The 24,964-nt window shown below is 41.3% G+C and overlaps 2 protein-coding genes and 1 long non-coding RNA gene across 3 annotated transcripts in view; all 3 read right to left on the reverse strand.

Annotated features, from left to right (window-relative positions):
- Window positions 1–8,481, reverse strand: part of PGAM5 (PGAM family member 5, mitochondrial serine/threonine protein phosphatase) — a 22,263-nt gene extending 13,782 nt beyond the window's left edge. The window contains exons 1-3 of the mRNA XM_017734733.1: window positions 8,472–8,481; window positions 8,245–8,257; window positions 5,335–5,340 (exon numbers count right to left, since the gene is read on the reverse strand). Of these exons, the coding sequence (XP_017590222.1) occupies window positions 5,335–5,340; window positions 8,245–8,257; window positions 8,472–8,481 (29 nt within the window). The remainder of the gene's footprint in view (window positions 1–5,334; window positions 5,341–8,244; window positions 8,258–8,471) is intronic.
- A 52-nt stretch (window positions 8,482–8,533) lies between these two features.
- Window positions 8,534–10,241, reverse strand: LOC108446875. Its single transcript, XR_001862217.1, has 2 exons — window positions 9,983–10,241; window positions 8,534–9,321 (listed from the first exon to the last, which is right to left on the reverse strand). It is a non-coding gene; the product is annotated as an uncharacterized LOC108446875 (long non-coding RNA).
- Window position 10,242: 1 nt separating this feature from the next.
- The window catches only part of ZDHHC8 (zinc finger DHHC-type containing 8), a 111,077-nt gene continuing 96,355 nt past the window's right edge, over window positions 10,243–24,964 (reverse strand). Inside the window, exons 6-11 of the mRNA XM_017734945.1 lie at window positions 22,147–22,238; window positions 20,364–20,496; window positions 19,374–19,491; window positions 18,487–18,596; window positions 14,592–15,628; window positions 10,243–13,363 (exon numbers count right to left, since the gene is read on the reverse strand). Coding sequence (XP_017590434.1) covers window positions 13,192–13,363; window positions 14,592–15,628; window positions 18,487–18,596; window positions 19,374–19,491; window positions 20,364–20,496; window positions 22,147–22,238 — 1,662 coding nt within the window. The 3' untranslated portion in view covers window positions 10,243–13,191. The remainder of the gene's footprint in view (window positions 13,364–14,591; window positions 15,629–18,486; window positions 18,597–19,373; window positions 19,492–20,363; window positions 20,497–22,146; window positions 22,239–24,964) is intronic.

A 24,964-nucleotide genomic window follows, 5' to 3' on the forward strand; every position in this document is an offset into this window, starting at 1 on the left:
GGACTGTGAATTTAAAAAAAAAGTCTCCTTGCAAGGTCTTGTACTTCTTAAACTGTCCCCAAATCGTTGATACTGCAGTGACAGGATAGTTCTAGGATCAAAGCCTGTCTTCTCTCTATTGCCGTATGAAGCCTTGCCTCTGATGGAAAGCATAAAAAAAAAGAGTTTCTGCAGAGGACAAGAATGAAATGTAAAAAATTCCATCAGATGTGGGGGTATTACCCGCCAGATCTTTGTGTGCTCTAGAATCACATGGGGTGTGCCTTGAATGCTCCAGGGCATTGGAGACTTATGGAAATGGCTGTCAGCCCATGCTGTGCAGGGATTGTGTTTCCAGCATTAGGTGTCTCACAGTTCGTTACTGACAAGTCCTTCTCAGTACCTTTGCTTTCAGTCATCTAAAGCCAGAAGTTTTCACTCTACCAAACACATTCAGAGTTGCAAATCAAGACACACCAAAAATGTAATTGTGAAAGACCTATAAAAAAAGTCATTTCTGAACTGGAAAACCAGTTTCATTAACAGTCCCTGGCGCTTTCATTAAGTAAACACCTCAGTTCTGTCCCTGAAGTCACACTCATGAAACTAAGGGTTTATAACAGCCATACTAACACTGCATTATCTAATGTAACGCTCTAATAAATGATGCTGTATCCCGCCAGAAGGGTTTAATTTGAAACAGATGGTCTAAAGAATGGAAACATAAGCAAAGTATTGCACTGTAATCATTCTCCAGTAAACAAAAGGGGATTTGATATCATTGCCTCAAGGACCACCCGCCCCCCCAACGTTTTTGTCTTAGATAACAGTAAACTTCGATTTTGCTAATGAAGCACAGGTGCTGCTGATAGCTCCCAACAATGAAATAACTCAGGCATTTCTCCTAATCCTGATTAGCAAGTGAGAATTTGCTTTTGCAACAGCACATGCTGCTTTTGCAAAGTTCAGCTGATCTCTCTTTGCACCATTTTCTTTTATTTTTTTGTTTTAGAAAGAAAAATAACTAGTTGTTATGGTCTTGACAGTGTTGGCTTCTATTGCATTTGATAGTAACTGTCACTATTGAGCATTTAATATTTAGGCACTGCAGTCTGTAAACCCAGCACTGCTTTTAGGTGCCCTTGCAAGCCACTAAAAAACCTGCTCTGCAAAATTCCCTTAGCACAAAAGAGAGTGCTCTGCCTTCAGAACCATCTGAGACACCGTGACGTACTTAATTACACACTTTAGGAGATTTCTAGTTCTAAGGATCCTTTTAATGCTTTACAAGAAATACAAAGGCAAAATTCTAGCTCCCCCAAATATCCTTTCCTATCTCTCTGCCAGGAGCTGTTTTAGATATTCCCTGCTTTACTTCAGAAAAATCACCCTAGGGATGAGCTTGGCACAGGCTGTCTAAACCCCGCTGATTCTTTTTTTGGCAACAGCATTTAAATGCAGTGTTTTCACATACAGGCTGCATTGAGGATGTGTAGGCAAAACCCTGGGATGAAATAGTTTTGGGGGAAGTGACGCTAACTCCAGGTCTGGAGAGCCTGGTTGATACTCAGCCACACAGGGGACATTCTCCCCTGGTGACAGGGCACAAATAGCAGCTGCGGCTGCGATTTAGCCAGACAAACTCTCCAGCACCACACCCCCTTCAGAGAGACCAAGGCTGAGGCCAAGCCAGGCACTTGCTTACACTGCACCTACCTTTAAATATATGAATAATCTTTCTGAAGGCACTGAACCGCGTCGGTATTGTGCCAGCGTTAAAAAAAACCCACACTGTGCAGGGAAATAATGACTGTTGGAGGGAATCCAATTTTGTATTTCAAGCTTCTCTCTGCAATGCTGAAGACTACTTCTTCCCCTCACCTCTAATGAAAAACTCAGAAACCCCCAAAGCAACCATTTACTTGAGACTTCAGGAGCTTCAGGCCGTAAAAATCCCAAGCATTGTGCAACCAGTCCAAATAGCTTGGAAGTAAGAAAAGTTAATGGGATATTCAACTGTTTCAACACAGATGTGTGCTTAAGTGTCTCCTACACATTAGTCACACTATCTAGTAAGCTTGGTACAATGCCTGGAGCTAAGAAATCTTTAATATTAATTGCTATTCTCTTGACTCACTGTGTGATGTTACCAACTCTTCTGTAGTAACTGGCTGAGAGCATTGTCCTGGGTGCTGTGCGGAGTCTGTGAGCATGGGTGCCCTTCAGACCCTGCGGGGATGAATTTCATACGGCTCTCACTGGATTTATACCTCTAGGGAGAATACCAATGGAAAGATGAATTTGTCCCAGTGACAGTATCTCTTGAAGAAAAACGGGGTGTAACATACATCTACATGACTGTTGGAACACAGAAATAGCCTTGCCTCTGCTGATAGAGGTGGTGAGCAGAGCACCAGACAGCACAGTGCTCTCTCCTGACGGTGTCGTTGTGAGCACTGCTTCCAAATAAGAGGAGTTAATGCAGTTCCTATGTCTGATCAGGGTTTGTTTTTGCCTGAACACAAAATGCAGAGTCCAGGACTGAGGAAACGATCTAATCTCAGTTATGACAGTCAGCACCTGGATCCTGTGGAAGTATTCCAAGTTTCCATTAATCTGAAACCTGTCCTACAGCATAGTACACACACTCCCAGTCTGAATCTAGTAGCTGGGAGCAGCACATAATTATGTTATTTTACCTGAGAAGGGTTTTTATTTTTTTCTATCAACATTATTTCTATCAACATCTATTAGAAAACCATGGAGAGCATCTTCTCATATTATGATACTCATTACTACATATGCCGTCTTTCTGTCTCATCCTCAACACTAATAAGCACAGGACCTAATTATCCCCATTTATAAATAACTTTCCTCATCCTATCTCTGTCCAACAATGTTTTGGCAGGCATCCTTAGCAGAAGATTTAGAATTATGTCCCTGCCAAAAACTATTGCTGCTGATGAATCACAGCACACACAATTGAAAGGCTGTGGTTGGTTTTAGAAATATCTGGGCACATACATACATATATATGTAAATGTATGTGTATATTTATATGTGTGTGTGTAACAACTTGGAAATTGCTATAGGTATAGATCAGGCAAAATGTCATTGTGGCTCTTCCTCTCTTCCAAATTATGTTACCGAACATATTCCATTGAATTGCTACTAATGTATTCATGCATTTCCTAGGGAAATGTGAAGGACCCTCAGGTGAAAATCAGCCTGCTGCATTGAGCCAGTTTGAGCACCACGTTAGTGTAAGTTATTCAAGTCACTAGTTGTAGGATTCAAGTGATGAATTTATCCTTAAGCATAGGATTAGGCAGTTACGGAGGATCCAAGGAACTCTGCTTCAAAAATCAAGTCATGTAAACCCAGGCTAAGGAGAGCATTGCTTTCCCAACCCATGCAGGGGATTGTTAATAATAGTAACAGAGTGTATATATATTTTTATAGATTTATTAACTGAACCAAGAGCAGAGAGCACACCCCAAGTCTCTTGTACCCAAAAAGGACTCTCTCCATCATTTGTGTCACAGTGCTGAAATGCAGTCCTGCAGCATCCAGGGCTTCAGAGACACATAAAGAGAGGCTGTATAAATATCTCTAGAATTTGAGTACATATAATTAAAAATATTATTCTGAAGAAAACCAAAAATACTCATAGAGAATGATATTAAAAATTCTGTAAAAATGGGGCAGAAATACACTACATTTCTAGGATATCCATTCTTATGAAGGTTTTTACATGTTTTGAAAAATGTAGACATTTTGTTCTTCAATGTAATTGGAAACAATTTTTTTTTTTTGCCTTTACAGTTAAATAAACTCATATAACTTCTGTTTACACATGGACACACCTATTTTTCCTATTCCTTAAATCAGCATGTGCTATCCCATGTTAAAAGTCCCAGGAATTATTAATTTCTATCTTCTTCCTGCTCCTTGAGTGAAAGACCATACTAGAAAAGGAATAATTTTGAGCATTAATAGGCATTATTGCTTCTTTGACAAGCTTTATGTGCTGTGAATATGGCAATGTAGATAAATGGATATGTACTTCTGTACCACACTGTAACAGACACAAAAAAAGACAGGAATTAACAACATTTTTCACGTGGCAACACAGCAGCTCAATCCTTGCTCTCAAGAGAAGATGTGAAAGGCTGGATTTCCTCAGCTGCCCACGACATGTCAATGGCTGTGGAACTCAGCTCTTGATGTGTTCTGTGCCTCACCAGCACATCACAGTGTCCCCTCTTTTGGAGGTCACTCCCAAGCTACAGCCATTTCTTTTACTGTATTTCTGCTCAGTCATTTCAGTTATTATTATATATATGTACAACTGCTCCAAGAAGCAGGCAGGGAAGAGCAGAACTGCTTAAGGCAATGAAGCATATGGTCCCTTGGAATGCGGATTGTGCTGTGTGGGTATTGTGCAGAGGGTTTGGATTATAGGGAAATATGCAGGGGGTCAATGGAAGGATCAAGGCAGAAATGCCTTTTATCTAGCTGTACTAAAACAGCTTTCCAAAGTCAGCGTGAAAGACCGAAATTACTGTCAACAACACCCATCACAAGCACCCAAAAACTTCCTCCCCAAGTACGTGACCTGAGTGATACTTTCATTTGAGGTTAAATATGCCCCAAAAATGCCATACTGCTCCAGGACACCTGTGGGAGGCATCTGTTTCATTTCAGCTACAGAGCTGACTGCAGAACAGTAGCGCTTGAACCTCTCACAACACAACCCATTTGTGAGTCAGGAAGTCACATCCCCATCCAACATGGAGCAAAGAGGCACAGAAAGACAGAAGAGGCAGCAGGAATCAGGAACTGGTGCCAGAATGCCTGAAGCCCATTCCTGTACCTCACGTGCAGTGCTTGGAGGAGAACATCTGGCTGGTACCTCTGTCACTGTGAGTCACAGCTCAATGCTGAGCAGCTCCCAACAACAGCAGTGCAAAGCACGTGAGTTTTGGTGGAGGAGACTCTGGCCAACAACAGAGCAGTTTGTCTCCACTACATCACAGTGTGCCTGAAAAATTACTCATAACCAAGTACCACCTATTTGTAACTACTTACTTCTCTGTTTTTAAGTCTGTTGTTTTACGTATCTGTCAATGAGACAATAAGGGCTGATCCCAAGGCCAGATGGATCCATAATATCCAGGCTGCAAAAAATGGATTATGCTGTTACTCACTGAATTTACTCAGACACTGCAGTTTCCTAAGAAAAAGTAGCATTGGCTTATATTTAAAAAAAACCCCCAACAATCCTTTCACCATCTGTTGCAATGAGTGTACAAGAGAAAAAGCTGACAGCAAAGCTGTATTCTGTTAAACCACCTGTGCCTGTGACTAGAACCAGAATATAATGCAATTTTATGAGCTTCCACAGTCAGCTCTGTCCCAAAGATTTCCATGTGCTCTGCTCCTACGTAACTGAAAGAGACTTTCATGTTATGTATGTGTGCAACTGGCACACCAGGAGCCATCCACCTCATATCCGTGGGAACAGTGAATGCAGGAGGAAACCACTGCCCAGGAGCCGCTGCCCTGCACACTGCATCTAAGGACAAGCCAGAAGGCAGAACAGCCCACATTGCTGCTCCACTACTAATCCCAAATTCCTCCTTGCTGCCTGCCACTCAAAAATGCCTCTGTGAAGACTATCTCTGTTCTGTAGAGTAGGGACAGCAGTTCCATTAAAAATAGAGTTGACCCCAAAATGGGATGTGTTTATGAGATTCCACTTTTCCCTTTGTGCCGTTGTGAGAAAAAAAGATGGGAAGTATTTGATTTTCTCCAAGTTAGAGGCTTGAAGAAGTCCTAATGTCAATGAACTATGGCAGTGAGCGAATTCCTGTGGGTGCCACTCCCAATGGCATGTCAAGTATAATGAGGCACCATTAATATTCAAGGCAAAAGTACCACTGATTTCAGGGGAAGTAAGATTTTAGTGTGAGCTAGGCATGGCACTCATGAGCTCAATACATTATTCTGCCATTCTGAAAACAGGAATTCTCATTTTAGGTGTTCATCTGGGGTATAAAAGCTTGTGATTTTGGTGTTGAAAGCCCTCCATCGAGTCCTCATGGTTGATTGTGTAATATGATTTACTGAAGCCAAACTCACAGGCGTGCTTTAGTTCCAAAACAACACTGCTAAAGGACAGTTCTTTACTTGTATGGAAGGCTACTTTTCTCTTAGAGAGTTCCAGGCATTGCCATTTCTCTGGCTAACCACACATGTCCTTCCCATTCTTCCTTTCAGTTACCACTGAGCTCAGTGGGACGATTTTACACACACAGACAGTGCTCAAGTAAATCCTTGAAAATTCTGCTCTTACCCCATATTGAAGAAATAGATGGATAGGCCAAGCCCCATGTGGAGGCTGGAAGTTAAAAGGTGTGAAATAAACCTCAGAAAGCAATACATGGCCCTTATGGCTTTTACATGGCAGATACTTCACAAAGTCTGGTGGAAGAGAGGTTTTTGAATTACTAATGTTCATAAAATCATTTTATTTCAGAAAGGGGATATTTTTCAAAATACCAGACTTACCTGTGGTACCCTTTTTTCTTCAATGCAATTAAACCCCTAGAAAAGCTCCTGGTCTGGCAGAATCTGCTGCCTAAGCCATGTTGTGCACTTCTGCCATTGTCTGATCAAACTGGCCCATGCCCACAAAGGCAGAAATTACTTTGATTAATGAAGAGCCATTTGACAGAATATCTTAACACAGCCTAGAAATGTTATTAAACTTCAGCACTGCCCATAGTGCTCACTGTCCATCCCAGGCCAGGTGTATTCTAGATCTAATACCATATGCTTTATGAACATAAAGCACTATGTCAGTGCTTTACGTTCCTTGCAAATAAATGGCAAAATTACTGTCTGAAAAATCCACACAAGGGATGCAATTGTAAAAGGTGAACAGGACGGCAACACAATGTGAAATAACTTGTAAGGCAAGTTGCTCTTACATATTCTCTACTTTCTCCAAGCTTCCAGCACTGCTTTCCCTTCTCTCTGAATATCCCTTAAAATGGTGGGTTTGTCTACCAGCCTGGAACACAACTACTGGCAGAAAACACTGTTTCCAGTCTACTTTATTTGCTTACATTTTTTTTAAGTAATTCCGATTTTGTATTTTGCTGCTGATACAACCACATTTTTTCTATCAACACAGATCAGTTCCACTTAAAATACATCAGATAGGGACACCTGTAACTAGTTTTACTTGACTCTCTGTACACAGTTATGTATACATTATATATATAGGCATTATATATACACATATATATAAGGCACTGTAAAATGTACCATCATTTGTCCAGGACTGTTATAATCTGTAAAAGTAGATCATATTTCTTCATGTAATTTGAAATATCTAACCAAAACATTTTAAAAGTGTTTCAGGGTTAGAGATAACAGCTGTGAAATAAGCCTTACTTTAAATTTCAAGTTACTGTGACAAGATGAACAAAACCAATTTTGACAGTAATTCTAATCTATTTATTGTAAAATTGATTCTCTCTTAAAAGATAAATTCACCTATTTAAATAGTTTTCTTTGTCTCTCCTTATGTTCCAGAATGTGAACCTAAATGTGTCCTGCAAAATGAAAAACAACAACAATGAAAAAAATTAAATACGAACTTGGATAATTTACCCATTACTTAGAGAGAAGAAAGCCGAGATTGCGGTAAGCCAAGATATATTTAAATAAAATTAATTGAAAGAGATCATGGGCTTATATAACCCTGCTTGATGTAGCCAACATCAATGGAGCCTGGTGACTACAGTTTGGGCCATTTTATATAAAAGGTAACCTCTGCCACGTGAAGACACGACAGCACACAAATATGACTGGCATTTATAATGAACATGCTCGAATGGATCCTCACTTAATGCAATTAGCCTATATATGCAAATTATGGCATCAGAAATCCTGCAGCAGCTGCAGGGCTTGGCAGCTGTGTGTATTGTAAGACAGTCTGACAGATCAAATGGACATATTTCCAAAGACTAGAAACAGGCTGACAGATGAAGATAGATTAAGAATTGCACACGTTTGGGATTTGTAAACCCAGATGACCTGGACAGAATGTATTCAACAAATATCAATATAAAAATTTTTCCAGTTACTCTGTGGCAGTGATTCAAAACTGTGCTGGACCACAGGATCCCTCTTAACCCCACAACTTAAATAAAAAGCAGTACAGAAAGCTTTATTTAATGTTGTTTCATGGACCACTTGCTGTGACCTTACAAACATGATGCATTGGTCATAACTAGGAGACACTCTTTTAAAGACTTACCATACTTCCTGCTCTACCATAAGGATCTTGAAAATTAGATTTAGCCTGCAGTCACTTCTAATATTTTGTCACTTTTGTCCTTTGCACTGGAACTGGCCTTTCCAGTTCTGCTCTTCCAGTTCAGGATTTGCACGAGTGGAAGTGAGAAAGGGTAGCGCACCATGAACCATCTCAGCAAACGAATGCATCTGAGGCAGAAACAGACACTCAAAAATACTGAAGTGACTCAAAAGTTTAAAAAATATATATGTATTACGAGAGCCACAAAAAAGGTTACAGACAGAGCTCCACAAAGCCTGCACAGATACATTCCAACAATTCAAGGTGGCAGAACAGGTGAAATACAGACCATAAAAACGGTTCGACATTAACTTTCCAGACTGTCAGAGACAGAAAAGCTTGACCCCATCTTTCCCACACACACAAAAAAATATTGACTATATATATATCTCTCTATATATCTCTAGTCTGGACCACAGATATAGTCCGAAGAAAACCACATTGCAATTTCCATATTAGGCTTGTAGGAGAGTAGGCATCATCTGAGGAACGTCCGTTGTAAGGCCCGGGAGGGATCCTCGCGGGCCGAGTTGACACAACATCACGCTTGGTTAGAATTAGAACAGCAACACCCCCCAGCTCATGTGCTGCACATGGCTACCAACACAGAGCTCTGTGCAACCCCCCGAGCTGGCTGAACCAAACTGAGTAAATACATTTGTTTTGCTTAATTAAAAAAGAAAAAAAAAGCAGATGTAAGATATTAGGGCAGTTCCTGCTATCACCTTCCTTAAAAATTCAAGACTTGAAGACTTCTTTAATGTACTTGCTTACAGACATGTTTTGAGACTGTATTAATGATCTTCAGGAAAATATGCCACCCTGAGGCTTTTTCCCTTGTTCACTTCAGGTTATGTCTGCATCCAGTTTTGACATGGGGGCCAAATGCTGGTTGTCTGTCAGTGCAGTATTTGGCCCGGAGTTTCAAAGTCTTTGCTATTCAGACTTTCCTATGAGGTCAACAAACAAAGTAGTAAAAAAAGAAAATATTAAGGCTTCAAGTAAAAATATTTCCTCTCTCTCCCACCCATGTAATAAGGTACATTTAATTCCATAATACTCAATATATTATACAATTAAAGATACAGAGATCCAACTTTTCAAGGCAGAAAAGTACTACAATGAAAACCTGGAGGCTAAATGGGAGCATATGAACAGGGAACAAACGGATAATAAAATGCAATATGCAATGAAAACTGATGCATAAACTAAAAAAAATCTATTGCTCTTTTTTAAATAAGTAATACAATCCACAGCTACAAATAAAAACATGTTGAAGATATTTAAGACTTCTGAAACATGAAATAAGCATGACAAAAATAAAGAAGCTACTTTACAGGATGTGTTAACTCGTGCTGGATTTTCATGGCTGATCCCCACCTACTATAAATTAGCATCAATTAAATGAGCTTTCATGGAGCTACACCAATTTATACCAGCTGTAGATTTGGCCTGCAGTGTCTGTAAAAACAGGGTATCTGGGCAGAAGAGCCTTACTGCTGATCTGTAAACTGCTTAAAGAACTGTAACATGGGCTGGATTCTGCTCAAAAATTAGAATTAATAAATAGGTCCCCAGTCCCACAACAGGAACTATGGAACAGACACTTACATGTATGAGAAAATAGCTGCAGGTTCAGTGCCTTGGATGGAAATGAGGCTGGATTTGCTGCATGCAATCTCCTGTTAACAGTTCTGCTTAGATTATTCTTTCAGAAAATTTGAATTATTTACTCCAGGCTATGTGCACTGAATTAAATGCAAACCTCAAAAGGAAAAAAAAAAAAAGACTTTGGTACCATTGTAAACCTATGAAAAAGTTGAATGTCTCTCAACTGTGGGCAAAACTATTCACAAAATACAGAATTTTTACTGCTCCCTTGTGAACTATGTCAAAATAACCCTGGATATTAGTGCTTTATACACACAATACTGTGTTTAGTCTTACTGAGAAATTCTCTCATGAACTAATGTAGTTAACTTCAAAGGCTCTTTGGCCCTTCAAGTTCTTCAGTAGCTTTTTCATTTATAAATGCAAGAGAAAGAACGATCAAAGTGGAGCATCACTGGGATGCAAATCTCAAATATTACATTGGTGCAAATTTTCAGCCTTGCTTGCATGAATTTCATGTACGTATTCAAAGATACATGATAAAATGTGCCCTTGTCTCTCTCCCTAATCCCACGTGTCTCATAACCCCTCTTTTTCAGGGCCTACATATAGCATACATGATACTTTAAAAACAAGTAATTCTTGTGATACTCTATGCACCAGAGTGAATTCCAGTCCTTGAAGAAGTACTGCATCTTTCCTGAGGAGTTAACATCAGGGTGGACTGCAGATTAATAACAGTTCAAGATGGAAGAAATCTGTAAGGCCATCTGGTCTACCCCTTGTCCCTACAGGCTCGCCTCTCACAGAAATTTTTTAAGGACTTGTCCAAATACAGTTTGACTGTCCTAAACAGTTTGTCTCCAAAACTCTGCTTGGAAGACTATTCCACTGCACCTTCCCCTCCATCTTTTCTGTCCCCTTCTAAATGTAAACCATTGATTATCAGTGACAACCCTTTGATTTACCTTTGGTTTTACAACTTTTAAGTAACATATTTGTAAAATTATGATACTCAATTTCCACTTCATTGCTTAGCCAGTGGCATGTTTTAGCCCTTTAAATCTTCTCATTAGCCAGCCCATCCAGTTCTTTAATATATATTGCTCCATCTGTACCTGATCCAGTTTGCCAGCATCCTTCTGGTACCATGGTGCCTCCACCTAAAGACAATGTTCTACATGCCAGTGAGCAAATCTGCATAGAAAGACTATTGCTTCTCTGCTCTGCAGTGTCCCTACACCAGGCATTTAAAATATCACCAAGGCAATAAAATGCACACTGATTTCTACTTCACTCTCTCAGAACTTTGGCCTATTGCAGATGCATTGCTTTCCAGGTTTCTCCCTTCAGGCAACATAGAGCATTACACAGAGAGATGATTAACTTTCTTATGTTCCCTTCAACCTTTGTCTCCAAAAAATAATGTGATATACAAGGGACATAATAACCATGTATTGCAGCAGATGTCAAGATTCATCAAATCAAAATATAAATTTTAACCAGGCAAAATTAAGGTCAACATTTGCCTTCTGGAACAATTAATCTCAACATACATGAAAACAAATAAGATGTTATCAACACATTATGAATTGCTACCAAATACCTGGAGAGCTTTCCATTATAGCCAAGAACTGGAAAGGATTTAACCCCTTGAAACAAATATCCTGAAAAATGATGAATTTAGATCTCTCATCAAAACTATTCACCAATAGAACCAGGCGGGAAGTCGAGGTCTCATATGCAGACTGGCTCAGTGATAAATAGTAATTTTTAGTGACTTTGGCAACAGTCGTTCAGGATATTCTTAATTGCACACATGATCTGGCTAGTTAGCATTGGTCCAGATCTCAGTACTTTTGACTTCGGAGGTGGTAACTGAATGGAAAGGAAAAGGAGATAAGGAACAGAGAAATAAAAATCCATTTGTCCCAAAATTAGCTTTGCGAGAGTCCTCATATTTTTGACAAAAGTAATGCACCCCTTTCTTGTTTTTTACAGTAAAGTTGTCTTTAAATCCAACAAAGTAAATGTAGTTTTCTAGAGACAGGAAAAAGAAACCTCAGAATGTTAAATAGATTTGATTGATATTATTTTAAAAAGTTGTTCCCCAGGGGGAAAAAAACCCAAATTGAAAATCATTTGTCTAACAGTATTGAAGACCAGAGGGAATGTGCTAGTAATTAGGCAGACAGAAAATTTATATCCTTTAGATATACGCTTGGCTCAGTTACACACACTGTAAATTCAACAGCTCATGGTAACCTTGCTGCGGGATTACACTGACGGCACCAGGGCAAGGCAGTAAACTCTGTTATTGCCTAAATCCAACAGGTAAGGAGGGTGCAGGGAAAGCAGCTGACGGCTGTTTAAAATATGTTTCCATCCAAACATGTCCTTTCTTATCTGCTTGGTTTTGCTTCCGGATCAGAGAAGCCTTTCAAACCCAGAGGGAGCAGGAGGTCAGAATGGCAGATCCTCACTGGTGTTGCGGTCCTTTTCCATGGAGACAAACACGCGCACACACACACAACTTCACACACAGGGAGGTGAATGGCAGACAGGGAGAAGCTGTTGCTATCCTTTCTCCTGCCCCCATCCGGGACCAGGGAGGCTTTTAAAGACGACATGGTGTCTGCAGCCCAAGTGGCCTTGCCTTGTTCCTTCCCAGGAGGAGGAACCTGAGCTGCAGTGCCCGGGGGACACGGAGCAGCTCCTGCCCAGTGCAGGAACCCTGCTTTCCATGGCGGCAGGAAATCAGCAGTTGGTCCTCTGGCTCCTGCTGGACACATTGCTGGCCAGAAGAACTAGGAAGGGACATGGGAAAACTGACTGATCCTGGACTGACCGTACTTTTTCACAGCACAACTGGTACACGACAGATTGGTTGGACAGACACGCGCACAATGGCTTTAGCGCTCTCTTGCAGGAAGGAAATCTGCTCTGTGGTGGTCTTAGGTCATAGCCAGTTCCCGCCTGTCAGTTCAGGAAGAGTCTAATAGACTGTACAGTTTTATTATTCCTTCAAGAATAAGGCTGCAGCTGGTTTTTGGCCAAAAGAGAAAGATGAAAACAGAACAAACCCAAAACAAGAAAAGGAGAGTGGCCGACTGCTGCTGCTCCTTCTTTGTTGTTATTTGAGTCTTCACAGTGCTCCTAGCTTCATGGCTGGCTGAGTGGATGGCTCTTTGTTTTTAATTCATTTTATTTTACACTGAAATTTCATAGGTTGTTCCACCTACTCCAGACACCTTCTTAACATTTGAGTGTCTAGCAGGGCTGACAGGCGTCCCCTGGGAACTTGATGTTGAACCCAACCTGGCTATTCCTTTTGGCTGTCCATTTATTTTATTGTGAGGTGTCTTCAGCTGCATGTCATCCCTGCATCAAAAGAAATATCAAAAGATGCAATATTAGTGACAAAGTGTGATAGCAGAATGGCTTCATTCAGAATAAGCAATTACCCCTGTCACCCTGAGTCCCAGCATTGCAAAATATTCAAGCCTGGGAGCAGGCTGGTTGAAGCCAATGCACTTGATGAAAAGCCACTGAAATGAGAGGATTAATTTGGCCATTAGGTTAGTGGACCACACCCCAGTAATATTTGTTCATTTAATTATTTGCTTAAATGCTTTGTTGATCCAAACTAATTGCATAGGCATTTGTAGGACACAGCAGGGTTTAACTGTCACCACTGCTCACTGCTGACCTTAAGCCAAACTGTGTCTTAAAATCAGAAATAAATTCTCAGAAAAAATATTTCCCAGTTAAATATCCAGTTAAACAAAACTTTGTTGCTCATCTCTGAAACAACTTGCTGACACTTAAGGAGACCTACAGTAATTGTTCTCCCACATTTCAGTAAGTTTTCCAAAATTGTTGGATAACAGGAGAGAGAAACCTGCAACCTCAACCAGAGGCCAGCACGGCGCAGTAAGTGCCAGATACAAAGGAAACTTAGATATTTCTGAAGAGTGCTCCAGGCCCCAGCTAAGCTGAAATACTGCATCCTCAGCAGGATCATGATCTCTTCAGGCTTTGCAAGCTCCACAGTTTCCAGAAGGAAAAGAGAAGCACATGCAGAAGCTGCAGTTGAGGATCTTGCTCAGATGGCACTTACTGAGGCTCTTGGCACAGCAAATCCTCTCTCTCCACGCTTTCTCACAGAAAGGAAAGAAGCAGCAAGGCCTTAAGGTAATGTTATGAAGCTCTGTGCTTTTATCAGCAGTTCTGTACTATGGACACTCAACACTGGGTGCACTGAGGGAAATATCCAAGCAATGTCTGGGTCCAGCCTCCCTTTAGGATGCAGCTCCACCCTTTTGTGCATAAGGGGAGGGATAATCTGCCTCATGCCTTGGAAATAATTCCCCAGTTCACCTATGATACTGCATCACTACAAATTTACAGCATAATTGACCACCTGCAGTTCCAGGTACGGCAGAAGTGCAAACATTTTGTCATGATGAGGTTTCTGTGGGGGTGTGACAGAACTGAAGAGCACCCACAAACCTCCTGCCCTTATGGCCCACAGCAAACACCTTATTTGGGCCGTGCTCTTGCTCACAAGCAGATTCCCACTGCTATCAGCCCCTCAAGCAGTACATACCTCTGTGCTCCCACTGACTGCACCTCTGTAATTTCCACAGTGTTTACAAACGACACAGCCTTCGGGCCTCCGTAAGAGGGTGACCTAGGCATCCCTGTGGGGGATGATGGGACCTGGTGGCCTGGGGATTTGTAGGAGCCATTGCTCACCCTGCCCTGTAGTGCTTGATGGGACTGCACATTATTATTGGCTAAATCAGCTTGCAGAGAGGTTGTGGAAGTCCTTGGTGCTCTTGTCATTGCACTTGAGAGTGAAGACACTGAGGACTGCAGTATAGGGTTCCTTGTGCTAAAGCTGGTGGCAGCCATCAGATTGTCCCTGGATCCGTATCTCATGGCCATGCTGCGCGGGTCTTCCGAGAGTGTGCTCACTTGCTGAAGGCTGTAGGAGCTGGGTGTGTCATAGACACCTGAGTCTGCAAACACCGAATCAGGGTGCGAGTGAAGGAGCTTCTCCCTCTCTTCCATCTCTTTCCTTTCCTGGATGGATGCCATAATTGTCTTGGAAAGGTTATCATAGCGGACTGGGGAGGGGTCTCGCTGATGCGGGGCCGGGCCCCCCAGCACTGGGCTGAAGCTCTGTGGTGGCTGGCGCTGCAGCTCGCTGCCCCGGAGGTGGCACATTTTGGCTGACAAGTATGGGGAGTGGTACCCGACAGAGCTGACTGCAGAATGGGCAATGCACTTCCTCCCTGAGGGAGACATGGGGTTCAGCAAACTGTCATACGAAAGACTCCCATTTCTGTTTGACAGGGAATTGGGAGAAAAGATGCTTTTGTAAGGGGTGGAAGCTGCCCCTTCAGACTTTATTGGATGAAGGGGCACTTTGTCTGTCCCTCTCCTGCCAGCAGATTTCAGGCTCAGGGATCGTGAATTGATGGCAAAGGAATCTATCTGGAGTGGGGAAGACTGATAGGTCTTGTGGAGGGAGCTCTTCCGGTAGCTGGGGATGTCCAAGCTGGGTTCGGACTGGTAATCAAGGCTCCTGCCATCCTCTTCTATCAAAGCCCCTTGACTGTGTCCCTCCTGCAAGGTGATCTAAAACAGAGATGAAGATGAGAAACAGAAGCCAGTGACACGTAATTACAGGTTTGCTCTCTCAGTGAGTGCATGGGAAGGACAGAGCTGAAGGTCTTCCCTCTGACCGTCAGCCCAGGTTCATGACAAGAAAATCTCCTGACTCCTGTTCAACATCTGGATTAGCACCTTAGAAGCAAAGAGTAGTTATTTTTACTAAGTGCTAAATAATAGTGACAGTAAAAAGTAAGTTAATACATGGACACTGAAAAACAATGAATGAGAGACCTAAGGTGAGACTCAAGTCTCAGCCAAGGTAAATCAGATTGTAATCTGATGATACTGCCCTTGGAAAAAGCACTGCACTTCACGTTTTCTACAAATAGCTCTTGAGTTGAGGGATGTCAGGTTTTGTGTGCTGAGACAGAAATACTTTGAGCTTCATTTCAACACACTGGGGGCCAGCACACCCTTATCCACTCTACTCTGTGCTATGAATATTCAGTAAATCTGAATTTCTGGTCCTAGGTCTTCAAAATTCAGCACCTAACCTTAATTACAGCAGAGAGGCTCCTTCCCACCATTTATACAACAAAATGAAGCAATTTTCTCCTTTTTATTGCCTGTGTAGGATAAAGTGGCCACATCAGAGAAAGAAACAAAGGCCATAATTTATTTATGTGCTCTGAAAACAGATAGGACTTCACTTTGTTTTACTCTATGAAAATTGCTCAGAGTTCTGTTCACTTTAAATGCCATTCTGTGCACCAAATAGCTTTTGCTGTTATTTTTAAGGAAGAGTTTGCCATAACGCACAATAAATTGGCTACACTGGCTCTGCAAACAAAGAATTATTATCAGTCACATATTTAATAAGAAATGCAGTTGACATGGCTTTTTCTTTGGTTTCTTTTAAAGGAAAGCTATCAAAAGAAAAAACTGAATCACAAACCCCTGGTTTATTGTGGATTTTTTAAAAAAGTTTTTTCCTTTGAGCTATAAGATAGAGAAATATGTAAAATGGCTCACTCTCTTCTAGAGCATGGTGCTAAATTTGGCCTTCTCTGGAAAAAGGAGACCAAGTGACAGCCTGTAAAGGAGGATGAGAGCAATGACGTAGCTTTTAAGTATATTTGTGCTACTTATCCTTGTGTCCCAAATGCCTCTTTCCTAGCAGCTTTCAATGCTCAAAAGCAGAATTACATTGACAGGCTGAAGAAGTAATACAGAACAGACACCATGGCATTCCTAAAACCTCCTGCTTAGGCTTGGCATAAAAATGCATGCCCTCCTATCAGCTCACCACGTGAACCCCATTTTATGGTACTCCCAGCTGATACTAGAGAGTTGTGACTTCTATAAAACTGAACAAGCCCCCATAGCTTGCACACCAGTCAGCAACAGCAACAGCACTGTTTTGGGTTAGAATTGAAACAGCAGTCCTCAGAGTGAAGGTGCTGTTCCCTGTTATCATTTCACAGCACTGTCCAGTCCTCTGGCCTAATCAGAACCTCCCCTGTATCTATATTGCATCTCTGGCTGTGCACTGAATGAACACGACAAGCCTGTCTTCCTTGGCTCCCTGACTTTTGGCATTATGACTCAGTGTGCTGTGGTTTCCACAGCTCAAAATTGCTAGATGATGCCTGTAAATAGACTATTTTGAATTGGATGCCAAGACATTTTTCACGTAATAAAGTGAAAATGATAGGATATTAAACTTCTTGGATACAGTGAACACACTGTTGTTCTTGTGTTCCCTTTCATAAGCCACTCGCTTCTTCATTAAGTGGACAAATCCAGAGAATAAGATTTACCATTTCTGCAGTAAGACTAAAACTCAAACTTGGTCGTAGCTGGAATTCCACTATCACCATCTTTCTTTTCCAAATGAGAAGGATTCATGAAAAGCTTTCCTCACCATTTAAGGAACATTCTGTCTTATTACAGTGTTGCTGCAGTCAATTATTTTTATCTACCATATTTTCCTTTCCTTACTTCTTTCATAATACTCCTTCCTATCACCCCCTTCTTGTTATTCCATGGGTGACACTGAAGGACCTGATGAAATTAATTTTGAGAAAACTGCACTGTGTGTGGTATGTGTTTTTAAGGGTGTCTCCACTGGTGTGTGAAGACTTGGATATATATTGCAAATATACAAGTTAGACCAGTGATTTTCAAACTGCTGCTCTCAGGCCCTGGGGGCCAAGGAATATTTGCAATAAATCCATGAGAAATAAGTTTCATAACTTCTAAGCAAAAGAGAAAACTATCAAAATTCCAGAGCAAATCTGTCTAATTGTTTGGACCTCAGTTTTCTTGATAGGTGAAAACGAAGCCAAGTATTAGGAAGGTGTTTTTTTCCATATAACCCAAATGCACTGAATAGGTGCTAAGGAAGGTCAAACACGAGGAGCCTTCCATTAATTTTCTCTAAAATATCTCTTGGGATGCTTTAAAAGTTCTTTCTATTTTGCAAGCTGACATCCTGAGGGATCAGTGAGTACACTGACTGTTGGCTAAAGGGTCTGATCCAGAGAAGCACTCAGCATGCCCAGCTCCCTCTGGAGGGAATGTGAGGTGGCACCTCTGCCAGGAGAAGCCAATGGGAGGTGACACTTCTCAGCATCTCAGGATCAGGCCGAGACACCGGAACAGTGGCAGCACACGCCTGGCAGTGGGACAGCCGTGTCAGCAGGGGAAAGCTGTGAAATCAGACATGTTTCCATAAGGGGCACAGTGAAAATAATACACTGTCACACAACAGTGCCAAGTGTTGTTATTTACTTTTACACTCTGACATTCACTAGGGCCCTGCAGTGAATTCATGCTCAGCTCCACACTGCCTGGGAGCAGAAACTCCGGGGCTCACTCACCTGCTCGGCCGTGGCGTGGTAGTGGACTTTGGGATTGTTGCTGAAAGCTGGTCGGTATTTGTACATGGCAGGAGTAGGAGGGCTGATAAGTTTGGGTGAGAGGCCACCTTCTGCAAAAGGAAAAAAAAAAAGTACTTTCTATTAAAATGTGTGTGGAAAGAAAGCTGTCAGCCATAATTCCTTGCTATCCATCCTCCTCTGCAAACAGATCTGCTCTGGAGAGAATAAAACTTGCAGTACTTTTGTGTAGCATTCCACCAAAATCAATAGGGCTCCTATGGCAGTAACAGCACATTGCTGCCAGAGCTTTCTTCTACAGAGAAAAAGAAACAAGGCACAAAACATATTGAGTGGGGTGACATGCTTCGGTGAGCAGTAATTTTGCCTAATTTGAAATACTAAATATTTGTGTTGAATTCAGCTACTAGCTCTGTCTGGGAAAAAAAAGGTTTTTTTAACAATATCAAAGCATTAAATTTACATTCTCACAAATGAAATAATTCAGTTTGCAATACCTAAGAATTTCATGCTAATATTTCTGATTCCTTAGTTAAAAATGACATTTTTCATTTAAAAATTTATCAAAAATTTAAGAAGGGGTTTGAAAGAGTTTATAAACTCTGCAAAACTGACATGAAGCATTCAACCTAGGCTTGAATGAACCACTTCAAGCTGGCTTTTCTCTCCCTTCCCTGCTGTTAATTCCCCTAGTCTGGAAATATATATATAGAAATCCTATAAATAGAAAAGTCCTATAAATAGAAAAAAATCCTATAAATAGAAAAAAAGCCTTCACCCAGATGTTTTGAAAAAATAGAAGAAACCTTTTAAAGAGGGTGAAATATTTTCTCATTATAAAAATAAAACATTGATCATGCCAACTGTACCTTCACTGGTGCCCAGCTGCCCTTTTAGCTCAGAGTACTTGCTTGGATCTCCTTTGGGTGGAAGAGGTGGTTGCACATCCATATTTTTATCCTCCAGACCTTCCAGGCTGATTTTAGACTGAAAATGATCAAAAAAAATCAATCATTACATGCAGCTTGGTTAAATAACAGCGTGTGTCAGAGTGCTGGATGTACCAGAGAACCAGAACTACCTACACCTATAATGACAAACAGGATTTAGCATCCACTCCAGACAAGGACTGTCACTTGTAAAATTAGCATTGTCATAACCAGCCAGGAGAATTTTAAACGCACTATCCTGGTCTACTTGGCATGCTAAATACCATTATCATCACGCTAATTAATATGTGGTAGAAGACAATAGTGTTTTCTAGCATTTTTCAGTAGCTTTCCAGGTAGCTCTCAGCAAGTAACTATCCAAAGAGTGTAGGAAGTAACTATCCACAAAAATCTTCCAAGTTGGCTTCCTTTGAATCCACTGCTTTTTATAGGACTAAACAAATCCTTCTCTACTATTCATGCCAGGAGAAGCTGAAAAGAGAAGAGGAGAGAACTCAGCTCCTGAGTCAATATTCCTTGACCTGGACCACAAGCCTTCCTGCAGCCTGGAAGCTCAGAACATTCTTTGAAGTAGAACAGCTGACCTGGTCTGGTGGAACAAGAGCTCATTAAAATTCATTTGAACACCAAGAGGTGACAATTCTTGGGACAGAAAATAACTACTGCAAAGAACAACCAACTCTTCCAAAAGAAGCCCAGAGGGATTCCATTCTAGAGCTGCCTGTTACTGGATCAAGAGCTGCTCTTACTGAACCTGGGTTACTTTCAGAGGATGAAGTTTATGACAAAGACTCAACCTCTATCATTTTCTGCATCATCTCAAAAAGATTTGTCAATGACAGACTCATTCCCAGGCTTGATAATGCTCAATCCATGCCCTTCAAAAGCAGAGCTTGGAGATTTCCTCACCTTGCTCCGGTTGAGGTTGGCTTGGATGCCGTTGTCACTGATCTTCACTGTGATCTGTCGCTCAGACAAATCAGGTCTCAGGAAAGGAGGCTTCACACTCACAGCTTGCTTTTTCTTGGGCTCGACCACATACCTGGTTAATTGTGCAACAGTCATCATTAAAATAAACAATAACCTAAGAACAAGGCTTAGAGACAAGAAAATCTTCCCACTTCCAGGTTATGATTTAAGAATGTGTCAGAACCTAGGTAAGAACTTCCATTTATTTCAATGTATGTAATAATTAGGCAGCAATAAAAAATTATTTTTTTTAGTGAGCAAAAGGAGAGGATGCATTAAAAAAATCAGCAACTTTTGAAGCACTAATGGACAAGAACACGAAGAGAGCAAGAGAAGCCTGCCACCAACAGAAGTGACTGACTAGATCAACCCCGGCTAACATGAAACAGCTGCCCTGTGGTGGGAGTCAGTGACTGGGGGAACAAGACCCAGCACATGGGGAGTTACCATGGAGATGATGTGCTGCCAGTTCTGACTTACCACATGGTGACTTGTTTCTGTAGCATGTTTAGTGTTCAAATAAATGGAGGTAAAAGAGACTCACAAGTCCATAGGAAGCAACAAATCTAAGAGGAAATGGCTGACTTTAGATATCTAATTTCTCTCCAGTGGAACAGAATTCTGTAAGTGCAATTTGCCAGTGGCCGTACAATGCCTGAATATTAATACACACACCAGCTTTCTCTGTTTTAAGTGGTGAACAGGACATTCTAGTAGTGATGACTCAGTGACCTTCAATATACAGGACAATCTGAACAGGTTTTCACAAAACACAAATGTTCTGCTTGCTATAATTCTGTGAATAGCCATGACGACGGTACTCACACCCCCCTCTTAAAAGAAGTGTCTCACAGCATTTAACACCTGGTTCTTCTCATGTACCTTGATCTGATTTTCACGATTTGGTAAGTTTGAGAAGCAGCTACTCCAGTGTCTTTATTTTAACACGTGCAACAGTCCTTTAGGACTTATTTATTGTGTAACAAAGGGGAATAGTGTCAGGGTCTGGAATTGTTCAACACCCCAAAAAGGCTCAAATAAGTCCTGTAGTAAGATTATGAACATGTTTGCAGGGTGGACAACTCAGCACCCAGAATTATTTATAGTCCATCTAATCTACTGCATTAAGATCCTGATTTCAAAATGTGAAACGATAAATCCATTTCCCCAAAAATAGAAAGCCATAAATAAAATCTCAAGTTCCATGATGTAGACCTCATTGATAATCTGTTTTATGATAATGAAAGTGCCAGTGAGATTGAAAACCACAGCAGCCTTAAATTAGATTTAAGTCTTAAGAAGAAAGTCTGATTTTAGCTTCCTTCCTTTCCTCCAGCAGGCTGGACGTTGCCTGTATAGTGTAAGAAGTTGTGTGGGCACTATGATAACATACGGGTATTTACCTTGTTACTGAAATCCACTGGATAAACAAGTTTATGAAGACAAGGGCATCAGCTCTTGACATAATTTGACAACCTCATTCCAAAAAAATATTTCTGGGATAAGGGTGGTGAATTACATGAAGAAAGCAACTACTTGGACAGGTTACAGCCATGCAACAGGGAAGCAGCTATCACAGAGCTCTGCCTTCAGGAGTTTTGCTTTGCTTTCCTCTTATTCCATCAATGACCTTTGGCTTGTGAGCCCAACCAAGCACATTTTCTTCCTCTGTCCCAACAACTACTCTTCCTCCCTCATTCCCAGCTGAGAGCATTTCTCTTACCTGGGAGCCAAGGGGCTGCAGAGCACGTGTTCCACATTTCCACAGCATCCTCGGGTAAAAGGATTCACTCCCCCACGGAATTTCCCTGTCACCTGGAAACATATTCAGGACAGTGCTCAAACCTCTGGTTATATAAAAGTCACCATCCAACCCTCACAAAGCCAAGAACAAGTCTGACCCTTCTGTCCTTCCCAAACAGATCATTTTTCTTTGAATGCTGCACTTTTTCTCTCCAGCTCTAACACACCACCTCTGTCAGCTAATTCCAGCTAGGAGGCACTCAACTCAAGATCCTTCCCAAAAGGACACCGCTGAATGTGACTGGGTTTCCAAATGATGTGTTCACCTCTCCATGCTGCTCCTGCACCGGATTTGTGTCTGCTCCCAGCCAGACATCCTGTTTTGGTCCCTTTCATTCCCGTCACTTCCCCTCCTCTGCCTTGGCAAGTCCCCTCTGAACCAACAGCAACGTCGAATCAACATTCCCAAATGCTGGATGAGAACAATGTTTCCTCTCTCTCAGATCCCATCCTGAGCAGCAATCAGTACAAACCACTGCCTTATGTGGGATGGTGCCAGGAACTCCCTGGTGATTACAATGTTTGCTTGTAAATGAGCAGGTTTAATAAAAGCCAAGCCTCATTAGACCGGCAGGATCCATTCAAGGCTTCATAAGCACTACAAAGAGTTTGTACTCTACAGGCAGATACTTGAAAGTCACCATATGGGGATAAATACCAATAAAGCCAGGGAGATTAATAGTGGTTGCCATTAAAAGCATTACTGTTGCTGTTTGCAAGTAAAGCATTTTAATCAGCTCATAGTTCTGATCTAGCAACAAGTTTACAGAGTATCAGAAATACTTTAATTACTTGCACATAAAATAACAACGATGGAATGATTCTGCAATATATTATGCTGGCCTTGTTGATATAACATAAAGCTCTTTAGGAGGCCAAGAGAGGCTGGAAGTTCTAAGATTTGGAAGAGCAACTTTTTGACGAAAACATGGGCCTGGGACATTTGGCACATCTGCATTCAATCCTAGGCTCACGCTGACTTGTGCCAGATGCTGGCAAAGCATTTCATATCTCTGTGCCCGTTTTCTCAAATACAGTATGAAAATAAAATTTCTCCAACTCATCGATTACAGTACTAATTATATCAATTTGGTTTCTAAAGTAGTTTGAAATCCACTGGTAGAAAGCAGTCTAAGAAGTAAGGATATTTATTTATTCTATTCAGAAACTAAAAATACCAGAATATGAGCAGATGTTGGGCTATGGGTTATTTTGATTCCATAAAAGAATTTCAGAGGCATTCAGAAAGCTCAGAAACATCCAAACCCAGACACGATGCACTTTTCAATCACAGTCTGCCTACTATGAATGCTCAGAACTTACAAACTCCAGAATGAATAAATACCAAAAATTTACAGTAAAAACCCAAAAATGTCTGTACCACTGGCCTATAAAATGTACTGGAAAAAGACGACAAGATAAGCTGAGCATATTGCAACTGGAAAGCTGACAGTAGATAACTAGCAGTGTGAGAAAAGAGAATCAACAGAGAGACTGCAGGAAAAAAGAGAATGTCTTAGAACAGTGGCAAAGCCAGGAGCAGATTTCATGTCCATCTCTCCTGGTCTGGTGCTCTAACTACTTAGATATGCTTCCTCTAAAAGGGACCTGAAGGCTGGGAACATCCATCCTCCAGTTACAGATAGCTGCTACATATGACTAAGCAGAAATTAAGACCAGATTGTATTTAATTTTCAAAATGGCATGGGAAGATGAATTAAATCTCAAGTGGTTTGGTATCTCAGGAAACCAAACCAAACTAGGATACATTTTCCAACAGTTATTTCAATCAAACAAAAAATTCTCAAACTTCTAAATCCTAGTGCAGCCACAAACACATGAAGTTAAATTTTACATTTTTTTAAAGTTAAATTTTTTCTTCTTCTTCAGCCTAACATTTTCATTGAGAGTTTATATCACTGCACAAAGACAAGCTTAAGGCAAACCACAATTTGGGCTATGAGACCAAAATGCTCTGTGTTTCATGCTCCTATTGTTAGCACTATCAAACCTAATGCTTGAGCAAAATCAAATTTAAAATGAAGAGCAGATGATTCTGAGCAGGACAGAGAAAAGCATTTGAAGATGACAGCTATGGAAGCTTGTTTTGTTCAAAGGCCATGTTAGGCAACAGTTTAGGATGACTTCAGATTCCTTGCTTATGTAAACCTCCCACACTCTTCTGGATAAGAGTTTTTATTGTCTTCTTGTGGGATGGAGACAATGTCATCTCAGTTTATGAAGGCCTGGCCTCAGACAGATGTTTTCAACACTCACAGCCTGCCCAGGAGCCAGACAACTCCACAGCATGGAGCCATCAGCCCCCAGGACAGCCAAAACAGCTCAGTGGGAGCTGCAGAGCACCCATGGGTGCAAGGGCAGAAAAAACGCAGCTGAAAAAACCCAAACCACAAAGGAAAAGAAGTATGGTGGAAAAAAAAAAGTGAAAAAAGCTCAGATATGAGGGGCACTTTGGGGCTGGGGCTGTGAAAGGGTAAAGCACTGGAGGGCACAGAGTTCATCAGCCTTGGGAAGAGGGCTGAGACCAGTGCCACACGTGCAAACTGTCCCTTAGGGGTGGCAGGGGCCTGTTATTGATCCCATCACACTGATCTCTATCACCCACACCATGCTATTGATGTGCACATGAATGTGGGTCTGCATCAACCACAGGGGCTGTGATCATAGACATTTGAGTAGCTGCAGGGGAACTGAAGTTTTACAGGCTTTTTGGCACA

This window comes from Corvus brachyrhynchos, unplaced genomic scaffold (genome assembly GCF_000691975.1).
Source record: "Corvus brachyrhynchos isolate BGI_N302 unplaced genomic scaffold, ASM69197v1 scaffold114, whole genome shotgun sequence".
Lineage (NCBI taxonomy): Eukaryota > Metazoa > Chordata > Aves > Passeriformes > Corvidae > Corvus > Corvus brachyrhynchos.